We start from the raw sequence: 12156 nt of genomic DNA on the forward strand, positions 1-12156 counted from the left end.
CTCTAATCCAGATACTCTAAATGTTAATCTCGAAATAGACCAAATCATCAAAAAGCTGTGTGCCTGGGACTGCATTTTAACCATTTGTATAAGTACCTTTCAGAAATTATACAAAATTCTTTTGCTATGCAGTTACTGCAAGGAACAGCTAAACTAAACCCTATAAAACAATTGTATTTACTATAGAGAAGTAAAGGATGTTTTACAACTTCATACAGTCCTCTCTATGGACAGAAGGAATTTCTTGCAGGCCTCAATACTTAAAAGAATAACTATTCTTATATTAAACAAATAGCTTTTCTTCTTCCTTTTCCCAAAATATGGACACTGCAATTCATGTATATGGCTCTTTAATTCCTTATTTCTGATGGCTGCCAGAAAACTGGGAAAAAAAATTGATGACCCATCTTTCTAAAAAGATATTGTGATATCTCCTAGGGACATTAAATTTATTCCTGGTTTAATCTTTTTCTCTATCCTCATTTTCTCTTCCTTCCCAGTTACTTGTATTATATTATCTTGAAAACAATTTCAAGATATGCAACTTCAAGTCATTTTCAGAATGAAATGAGTATACGGGACTTCTGAGAAAGATGGCAGAGTCAGAGGATCCTAAACTCATCTCATCTGAGGAATACAACTAGGATAAACCCACATCAGTGTAAATAACCTAGAAAATTACCCAAAGACTGGCAGAACAGACTCTCCAGAGCTAAACACAGAGAAGAGACCACATCAAAAATGGTAGGAAGGGTGGAGACATAGTCGGAAACCAAGCTGATCCATGAGACTGTCCATGGGAAGGAGGGGCACTACAAGCACAGAGAAGGGACAGGGGCAGACTCCACACCAGGCATCCCAGTCACAGGGACCTGCATTGGGGAACAAATCCCCATAACATTTGGCTTTGAGAACCAGAGGGGGTTAATATCCGGAGTTTTTACAAGCAGTTGGGCTTACCACCTGAACTTTAAAAATTAGCAGATTGGCTCTGGGAGAGCTGGAGGGCAAGAGGAAACTGAGTCCCTGCCAATAAACAGCACAACAAGCAGTCCCGCTGAGATACAGCATAAAAGCAGCACTTTGGAAAATGCCTGGGGTATACAGGAAGGAGATTCATTTATTAATCTCAGAGTGTGTACTGGAGGGTCAGGGATCGTTGGGAGACTTTTCCAAGAACAAAGGAGCTGGTGGGCACCATTTCCCTCCCACCCCTCAGCCTACATATACAGACACCTGCAGGAACCAGCACAGCACAAACACTTTCCACGTGGATTGCTAACAGTGCGCCCCACGCCTGGGCTCTTCTGTAGACTCACCCCCTCCAACCTGGCCTCAGCAGGAGTATATCCAAAGTGGTGCCACAAGTGTGGCATTGTGCAAGCAGCCCCAACAGGGACCAGTACCACTCTAAAGTGACTCCTGTACAAGGGAGAGGGGGAAGATAACCACACATAATAGTTTAACTGCAGCCTTATCAGCGGGCTGGGAGCAGACATCTAGTCTGACTGCAGGCCCCACCCACCAACAAAAGTCTCCAAGGCGATAACACAGCGAGAGCACCCTGGAGTTCAGTGCAACCACAACTCCGGCAAAAACCTGGTCTGACCCAGCTCAAGCCCAAGGCAGCCCCAGAGTGGCCCATTAACAATACAGGGACCAAACTCTGCCCAAAACAGCCAAAGAGAGCCATTGCAGATGACTACACTGAAGGCAAACCAGCTCAGCCATAATAGAAGGGTATATACAATACACATGAGACACCCTGGAAGTGCCAGGTGCTGGTGAACAAGGGACACTGCACTACAGAGCACCAGAGGACCTCTTCTTTATAAGGCTGCTACTTGCAACAGCTGACTTGATGTTGCTGACTTTCCTAACATATAGACATGAAATTAAAAATACACTAGAGAGAATAAATAGTAGACTAGAGAAAAGAGAAATACAGACCAGTGACCTGGAGAACAGAGTAAGGGAAAACAATCAAGCTGAACAGAAAAAAGAAAGAAGATTAATACAGAATGAGAATAGATTAAGGGAACTCAACCACATCTTCAAAAGTAACAACATTTGCATTACACAGATCCCAGAAGAAGAAGAGCAAGAAAAGGGGGCAGAAAATTTATTTGAAGAAATAATAGCTGAAAACTTCCCTAATCTGGGGAAAGATACATAAATCCAGATCCAGGAGGCACAGAGAGCCCCCAACAAAATCAACCCAAGGAGGTCGACACCAAGACACACAGTAATTAAAATGGCAAAAAAAGTAATGATAAAGAATTTTAAAAGCAGCAAGAGTAAAGGACACAGTACATACAAGGGAAAGCCCATAAAGTTATCAGCTGATTTTTCAGCAGAAACATTGCAGGCCACAAGAGAGTGGCATGATACATTCAAAGTGCTGAAAGAAAAAAACCGCAACCAACAATACTCTATCCAGCAAAGCTGTCATTCAGAATAGGAGGAGAGATAAAGAGTTTCTCAGACAAATGAAAGTTAAAGAAATACATCACCATTAAACCAGTCTTACAAGAAATGTTAAAGGGGATTCTTCAAGTGGAAAGGAAAGACCATACACAGGAATAAGAAAAGTAGGAAACACAAATGAGCAGTAAAATTAAGTATAGCTATAAAAACCAGTCAAGGGTTTCACAAAATAAAAATATGTAAAGTATGACACTATACCTAAAACATGGAGGGGAGAGGAGTAAATTTTGGCACTTTTAAATGGGTTCTAACTTAAGCAACAATCAGGGTGCCTGGGTGGCTCAGTCGTTAAGCATCTGCCTTCAGCTCAGGTCATGATCCCAGAGTCGTAAGACTGAGCCCTAAATGAGGCTCCCTGCTCAGTGGGGAGCCTGCTTTTCCCTCTCCCTCTGCCTGCTCCTCCCCCTGCTTATGCTCTCTCTCTCTCTCTCTGTGTCAAATAAATAAATAAAATCTTAAAAAAAAAAAACTTAAGCAACAATCAACTTAGTACAGATTGTCATATGCATAAGATGTTATATATAAACCTAATGCTAACCACAAATCAAGAAACCAGTAATAGATATACAAAAAATAAAGGAATCAAAGTATATCACTAAAGAAAGCCAGCAACCCATGAGAGAAGAGAGCAAGAGAGGAAAGGAACAGAGATCTACAAAACAACTGTAAAACAAGTAACAAAAATAGCAATACATACATACCTATCAATAATTACTTTGAATGTAAATGAACTAAACCCTCCAATCAAAAAACATAGGGTGACAGAATGGATAAAAAAACAAGACCCATCTAGATGCTGTCTGCAAGAGACTCATTTCAAACCTAAAGACATCTGCAGATTGAAAATGAGGGGGATGGAGAAACATTTATCATGCAAATGGATTTCAAGAAAAATCCAGGGTAGCAATACTTACAGGGGACAAAATAGACTTTAAAATAAAGACAGTAACAAGAAACAAAGAAGAACATTACATAATCATAAAGGGAATAATCCAACAATATGTAACAACTGTAAATATTTATGCACCCAATATGGAAGCACCCAAATAGATAAAGCAGCTCACAACAAACATAAAGCAAGTAGTTGATAGTAATACAACAATAGTAGGAGACAATACCCCACTGAAATAAAGGGATAGATCATCCAAACAGAAGATCAACAAGGAAAAAGGAACAGTGGCTTTGAATGACACATTGGACCAGATGTATCTAACAGGTATATTCAGAACATTCTATCCTAAAACAGTGGAATACACACTTTTCAAGTGCACATGGAACATTCTCCAGAAAGGATCACATATGAGGCCACAAAACCAGTCTCAACAAATTCAAAATAACAGAAGTCATATCATGCACCTTTTCTGACAATGCTATAAAACTAGAAATCAACCCCAAGAAAAAATCTGGAAAGAACAGAAATACGTGGAGATTATATAACATGCTACTAATGAATTAGTCAACAAAGAAATCAAAGAGGAAATCAAACAGTACACAGAGACAAATGAAAATGAAAACACAACAATCCAAAATCTTTGGGATGCAGCAAAAGCAGTTCTAAGAGGGAAGTTTATAGTAATATAGGCCTACCTCAAGAAGCAAGAAAAATCTCAAATAAACAACCTAAACACTCAAAGGAGCTAGAAAAAGAACAAACAAAACCCAAAACCATTAGAGCAGAAATAAACAAAATGGAAACTAAAAACAGAATAGGACAGATTGCTGAAACCAGGAGCTAGTTCCTGGAAAAGATCAACAAAAATGATAAAATGTTGGCCAGACTCATCAAAAAAGAGAAGAGGGTGGAGAGGGAGAGAGGACTCAAACAAAATCAGAAATGAAAGAGGAGAAATATCTGACATCACAGAAATACAAAGATTATAAGAGAATATTATGAAAAATTGTGTGTCTACAAATTGGACAACCTAAAAGAAATGGATAAATTCATAGAAACATGTAACCTATCAAAACTGAAGCAGGAAGACATAGAATATTTGAACAGACTGATAACCAGCAAAGAAATTGAATCAGTAATCAACAAACTCCCAACAAACAAGACAGCTTCACAGGTGAATTCTAACAAACATTTGAAGAGTTAATCCTGTTTGTCTCAAACTATTCCAAAAAGTAGAAGTGGTAGGGAAGCTCCCAAATTCACTGTATGAGGTTAGCATTACCCTGATTCCAAAACCAGATAAAGACACCAGAAAAAAGAGAACTACAGGTCAACAACGCTGATGAACATAGATGCAAAAATCCTCAAAAAATGTTGGCAAACTGAATCCAACAATAAATTAAAAAAATCATTTGCCATGATCCAGTAGAATTTACTCCTGGGATGCAGGGTGGTTCAATATTCGCAAATGAATCAACATGATACACCACATCAATAAGAGAAATGATAAGAACCATATGATCTTTTCAATAAATGAAGAAAAAGCATTTGACAAAGTACAGCATCCATTCATGATAAAAACCCTCAACAAAGTAGGTTTAAAGGGAACATACCTCAACATAATAAAGGCCTTATATGAAAAACCCACAGCTAACATCATACTCAATGGGAAAAATGGAGAACTTTTCCCCTGAGTCAGGAACAACACAAGGATTTTCTCTCTCACCACTTTTATTCAACATAGTACTAGAAGTCCTAGCCACAGCAATCAGATAAGAAAAAGAAAGAAAAGGCATCCAAATTGGTAAGGAAGAAGTAAAACTTTCAATATTTGCAATATTTGACATGATACTATATAGAAAACCCTAAAGATGCCACCCCAAAACTACTAGAACTGATAAATGAATACAGTAAAGTTACAGTATACAAAAATCAATATACAGAAATCTGTTGATGTCTATATACTTAATGAACCAACAGAAAGAGAAATTGATAAAACAATTCCATTTACAATTGCAACCAAAAATGATAAAATACCTAAGAATAAAATTAACCAAAGAGGTGAAAGACCTGTACTCTGAAAACTATAAAACACTGGTGAAAGAAATTAAAGATGACACAAACAAATGGAAAGATATTACATGCTCATGGATTGGGAGAGCAAATATTATTAAAATGTCAATACTACCCAAAGCAATCCATAATCGAATACAATTCCTATCAAAATGCCAATAGCATTTTTCACAAAACTAGAAAAAATAATCCTAAAATTTGTGTGCAACCACTAACAACCCTGAATAGCCAAAGCAATCTTGAAAAGGGGGGTACCCCCCATCCCAGATTTCAAGCTATACTACAAAGCTGTAGTAATCAAAACAGTATGGTACTGACATAAAAACAGACACATAGATCACTGGAACAGAACAGAGAGCCGAGAAACAAACCCATGATTATTGGTCAATTAATGTACAACGAATGAGGCAAAAATATGCAATGGGAAAAGGACAGTTTCTTCAACAAATGCTGAAATGGGAATTGAATGGGAAACTGGACAGCTACAGGCAAAAGAATGAAACTGGATCACTTTCTTACACCATACACAAAAATAAATCCTAAGTGGATTAAAGACCTAATTGTGAGACCTGAAACCATAAAAATCCTAGAAGAGAGCACAGGCAGTAATTTCTTTGACATTGGCCCTAGCAACGTTTTTCTAGATATGTCTCCCAAGACAAGGGAAACAAAAGCAAAAATAAACTATTGGGACTACATCAAAATAAAAAGTTTCTGCATAGCAAAAGAAATAATCAACAAAAAAAAGACAACCTATTGAATGGAAGAAGGTGTTTATAAATGATATATCCACTAAAGGGTTAGTACCTAAAATACATAAAAAAAAACTTATAAAACACCAAAAAAAAAATTCAATTTAAAAATGGGCAGAAGACATGAACAGGTATTTTTCCAAAAAAGACATACAGATGGCCAACAGACACATGAAAAAATACTCAACATCACTAATCATGGGAGAAATGCAAATCAAAACCACAATGAGGTATCTCCTCACACCGGTCAGAATGGCTAAAATAAAAAACACAAGAAACAACAAGTGTTGGCAAAGATATGGAGGAAAAGGAACGCCTGTGCACTGTTGATGCAAATGTAACTAGATGCAACTGGTGCATCCACAGTGGAAAACAGTAATGGAAGTTCCTCAAAAAATTAAAAATCGAATTACCATATGATCCAGTAATTCTACTACTGGGTATTTACCCAAAAAACACAAAAATACTAATTAGAAAAGATATATGCATTCCTATGTTTATAGCAGCATTATTTACAATAGCTAAACTATAGAAGCATGAATGGATAAAGATATGGTGCATATATATATATATATATATATATATATATATATATATAATGGAATATTACTCAGCCATAAAAAAGAATGAAGTCTCACCATTTGCAACAACTTGTATGGGTATAGACTGTATGATGCTAAGTGGAATAAGTCAGAAAGACAAATACCATATGATTTTACTCATATGTGGAACTTAAGAAACAAAACAAATAGTCGAAGAAAAAAAAAAGGCAAAAATGCAGACTCTTAAATACAGAGAATAAGCTGATGGTTACCAGAGGGGAGGTGGATGGGGAATGGGTGAAACAGGTGAAGGAGATTAAGAGTACACTTATCTTGATGAGCACTGAGTAATGGATAGAATTGCTGAATCACTATATTGTATACCTGAAACTAATGTCACACTGTACATTAATTATACTGGAATTTAAAAACAAAAATTTTTTTAAAAAAGAACAAAATAAGTATAGATAAATACATACAGCTCTGGAGATTTGCTTTCTACCCTTTAGGTAGAAATTGCCTAAATACCAATATTTGATTATGGGAAAGTCCTAAGGAAGTTCAAATAGGTATGAAAACTCCAGAATGTTTTCAGAGTTGTGACACTGTAGGAGAATCCCCAGGGCTTATTCTCTGCCACTTGGACCCTCAAACTTTGAGAAACTTACCCTTGAATAACTAAGTAAAGAAGAGAACCAAAGTAAGCTAAATCCCTTTCAGACCTAAATCATTTCTGGGGGTGGTCCTGAGGGAAAGGAAGTATAGTGTAGGCAGAGGTGATAAACTGCTGGCCTAAGCTGAATGTTTAAACTGATAGTGGTTGACATAAGATAGCTCCCATACTTATCATACATGCAGCCAGTGACTGAGAGACTATAAACTTCAATACCCATGACACAGACTGAGAACAAGTATGTGGAAAAGAGCTGATGGACAGTTAACAAACATTCCAAAGTATGCAGAAGGGCTTCAGCAGACTGCAGTGAACCTCATATGTAGTATTACCAAGTCAAACTGTCAGGCCTTCCTGTGATTTATAACCCTGCCTTGGCTTTCATTTATGGCAGATGTAAAAGCAAATGTTTCCAGAACTCCCCTACATGACAGTTTCACAAATGGAAAAAAGAAGTGTTTTCAGTAACAACCACAAAAATAAAGAATGGCCACCAATTGTTGATTATCTACCATATAATTAATTACTCCTGTGTTAAAATCATAGGAAATACAAACAAGGATAAGTCATGACACACACATAGACATATATACATATACACATCAAGACGATATGGGACAAATGAAAGTACTAGAGAAGTACAGAAAGTAATAGTGATTAAGTGATCTGGAAATGTAACCAGAGAATTTGAGCTCCAGGGTGATGTTTAATAGCGGGAAATACTTGCTCAAAAAAGGAAAACTGAGAGGACATTTTGGTTCAGAGATGGTAATATGGAAGTACTAGGTAAGATTATTGCATAATGAGTAGATCAGTTTGGCTGCAATGAAGAGTATGAGTAGGGGAGCAGTAACAAGGAAGACTGGAAAGAAGGACCTAGACAAATTTTGGGTCTCAAATGCCAGACTAAGAGGTTTGAACCCTAAGCCTATTCTAGAGATAATACAACTGTTAAAGGTTTTTGAGCAGTACAGTAATAAGAAAGCAGAGCTTCAGACTCATTCAGCGATGGTATATAAAATATACTGGAAAGTGACAAACTGGGAGAAGCAGTATCACAACAGTTAAGGGTACATTGTTAAGAACTTATCCTAAGATGATGATGATGGAAAGGAAAAGAGATAATTGAGGCCCATTGTGGATAAAGTGACAGACCTTGATGATAAATGAAATAAAATCATAGACAGTTATGAGCCTTAGGGAACAGAGGAACATTACTATGGGTTATAGAAATATAGAAGTAAAAACATGCTGACTTGGCATATCCAGCAGACAAAAATGTGGAATGGGGATTGAGAGATAGAAAGGGCTGAGAGATAGCAAGTTTTGTCCCCAGTGTTTAGAACAGATAAGAGGAGTAAAGCAATTCACTAAATGAAACCTTGTGTATTCAAAATCTAACCTAATAGCTTCCAGGAAAAAGATTTTGACTTTGAAGATAATCAAGTCCTAGATGCTATACACTACAACTTTGAGGTATATACTGTTCTGATGAAAACCTTTTGCATCTGCATTCTGAAAGCAACAAAAAAAGGTTTAGCTCCTAGGACAAAGTCATTTGAACTGAAACTATTTTTAAGATATAAAGAAATATGTGTACATTATATTGCTGTCAAAACCACAGCTGAAAAGAGGGGTTTTGTTCAGATTACAAAAGTGAAAAAGTTATCTATAAATACTGGATATTAAGTGTAATATGAACAAATTGCCTACAAAGAAAAAGAAAAATTAGAACAAGAATTTGTAATTGGGGCAATGATCTTTTTATTCAGGCTAATCTTAAAAACTAGAATTTTCATATTCTGGACATGGGTCACTTTTTAATGGAAAATCCAGCCTTTTGAAGCTCAATTTATTTCCTATTTGGCCTAAGTACATGGCCTTGAAAGAGTTAAGAACTGTCATGGAAGTGAAGACAGTAACCTCACAAAGTAGAACCTGGCTTGGCTCATAGTTCCAGTTTTTGCTTCTGAATCTTGATAAGCTGGAAGTTCTTAGGAAAAACAACCTGGATTAAACTACTGGATCCTACTAAAAGCAAAATTTTAGCATGAGAGATCCTCCTTATCTTTCTCTCAGATTGAAAAAAACTTGGGTATTAAACTTTTTTAAATTAACCTTTTTAACCCATTTAACTTTTTTGGTGACAAATTAGGGTTGAGATATATACATGAGATAAGCTGAGTCCTCTCTACCCTTAATTCTCTACCAGATAACCTAAGAAGGCCCCGAATGACCCCTACACCTTTGTTCAATTAAACTATGACAAATTCTGGAACTATTTACATGTGTGTATAAAATATATAAAACAACCTCCATCTCTTAGTCCTTTTATAACCAATGGAGAGTTTTGTGCAAAGAAAATCTGTAATTGTCTTTAAATGGTAATGGCTGATTTAAAGTAATTTAAATAATGTTTGTGTGTTTCTCTAAGACCAAACAGAACCTGTGGGATGTATAATACTGCCCCAGAGTGCCCAGAATATGTGTAAGAATGTGCTCATCCTTTTCTATAGAAATGAACATTTTTAAAGAAAGTCTCAAAAACTCTCAAAAGAAGATCAGAAAGATCAGAAAGAGAAGCAGACACTCACTAGTCGGTCTCTGTCATTTTGGAGTGATGACATAGCTTTCTTTAAACTCTGGACTTCAGCTGGGCTGGCTGCAGGCTGGGCTGCAGGCTGGACTGCAGACCTCTGCTTCCCCTCCTCCAACTTGTGGAATTTCTCCAGTTCATTCAACAGGTGATCTCTCTCATTCTGTAGACTGGCCATAGCCTTGGAAAAGGACTGCACTTGGTTGTAAGAATCTTCGAGTTGTGAGGACAAGTGAAGCAGTTGCTCATCTTTGGACAGAAGCTGTTGGTTAAGTTTCTCGAGGTGAGGCAAGCTGTTATCCTCAGTGGAGTTCCCTGAAAGGGCAACTTTAGAAACAAGAGCATCTCTCCCCCTGCTTACGAGGCCCTGTTCTCTCAGCTGTTCCAGCTCCTTCAGACTGGCACTGTATTTCCTTTTCAGTTCATCAAGCTCCTCATTGGCATGATCTCTGCTATTTTGTAGGGAATTCATAGACCTTCCAAAAGACTGGATTTGTGCTGTGAGATCTTTATTTTCTTTGGTGACCGAAAGTAATTTCTGTTCCATGTCCACCAGATCTCTCGCCAGCTCTGCCACTCTCTCTTCTGCGGTTTCTGTTTCGTTTCGCATTATCCCTGCATCATGATGAAGATGCTTCAATTCTTTCTTCAGTCTATCTTCAATTTCACCCACCTTCTTGGCAGCCTCCTTCTGAACACAAACCAACTCCTCTTCCAGTTCTGTAATTCTCTTCTGAGAGGAGGAAAGGGTAGTACTTAACTTCTGTACTTCTTCTTCTTTTACTTTTAATTGGGCCTGAAATATTCCCAAAGTTCCTTCTTCTTGCAAGGCTGTCAACTGTCTCTTTAGTTGGGATACAGACATCTTTAAGCTCTCAGTCTCTTTACACAAACCTTGTTTCTCCTCCTCTAGAGCAAGAGAGGACCTCCGCAGATCCTCCTTTCCATCCTCAGACTCCTTCAGCTTTTCTTCCAATTTGGCACATTCACTTTTCAGCTCCTTATTCTGCTGAAGTTGAGCATCAAGGAGTTGCTTTTGCTGGCAGTCCTTTCTTGATATCACTTGGTTCAGGTCTTCTCTATATTGGATTAGTTCTGCATCTAGTTTGGCATTCTCAGAATTGAGATCATCCATATGACTTCGCAAGCATCGAATTTCTTCTTTAAGCTTGTTATTCTCAGCAGCAGCGTCCTGGATGAGTTGATCTTTTTCCAGAATGACAGAGAGATGTCGCTCTTCCAGCTGTTGGTAGTCGCTGACGATGCGGTCTCGGTCATCCTGGAGAGAAGACATGGATTTAACAAAGGAATTCAACTGAGCCTTCTGCTGCAAGTTTTCCTTTTTGATGGCTTTCAGTGTCTCCATAAGCTGTTTGGTTTTGTCAACAGCCTTTTTGTTCTCCTCTTCTAAGACAATATTCTCCTCTTCCTCCTGGGACAACAGGTTTTCCAATTCTTTAATTTCTTTATTATGTTGCTGATGCAGTTCAGCAACAGCTACTTGGACTGCCTGTTCCTTGGCAGAAAGCAGGCTTATAATCTTCTGCTCTTTCATGTTTATTTCTTCATGCAGCCTGCTGGTCAGTTGTCTGGAGGCCTGAAGATCTGTCTCTAGCTGTTCATAACTGAATTTACAATTCTGGATATCAGCCTCTTGCCGCTTTATGATCCCTTCCAAGTTTTCTTTATTTTCCTTACATTTTTCTAAAGAGTTATTTAAATCAGTCGACTGGTCTCTGAGAATCTTAAGTTCTGATTCCAACTTAGCTAATTCATTCTGAGAACTGTGGTATAGTTGTCGAATCTCTTCTAGCTGGGACAAAAGTTCTTTGTTTTCCCCCTGCAGAGTATCACAGACCTTCTGTTGAAGCTGAACCTCTGTCTGGGCCTTGGACTCCCAAATCTGCTTGTCATGTTCAAGCCTGGAAAAAAAAAGAGAGAAGGTCATTAATCACAGATTTCCAGGAAAAACTATCTGATGCCTAAGGAACATATATGACAACACTACTCAGATCTAAATATGAATCAGTATTCATAATTAAAGGTGCTCATCCTTTCCATGAAGAGATATTAGCTCTACTGGATGCTCTGTATTAAAGGTATAGTGCACCTAAGGGTACAAAAGTCATAAAGCTCCAAAG

At 37.7% G+C, this 12156-nt stretch overlaps 1 protein-coding gene across 6 annotated transcripts in view; it reads right to left on the reverse strand.

Annotated features, from left to right (window-relative positions):
• GOLGB1 (golgin B1) overlaps positions 1-12156 on the reverse strand; it is a 98476-nt gene that overhangs the window by 20100 nt on the left and 66220 nt on the right. For all 6 annotated transcript variants that reach the window (XM_028110524.2, XM_028110526.2, XM_028110527.2 and 3 more), the window contains one exon: positions 10014-11937. In XM_028110524.2, coding sequence (XP_027966325.1) covers positions 10014-11937 — 1924 coding nt within the window. The remainder of the gene's footprint in view (positions 1-10013; positions 11938-12156) is intronic.

The sequence above is a fragment of the Eumetopias jubatus genome, unplaced genomic scaffold, assembly GCF_037043125.1.
Source record: "Eumetopias jubatus isolate StellerSeaLion01/CBP00866 unplaced genomic scaffold, mEumJub1_p1.0 scaffold_1, whole genome shotgun sequence".
Lineage (NCBI taxonomy): Eukaryota > Metazoa > Chordata > Mammalia > Carnivora > Otariidae > Eumetopias > Eumetopias jubatus.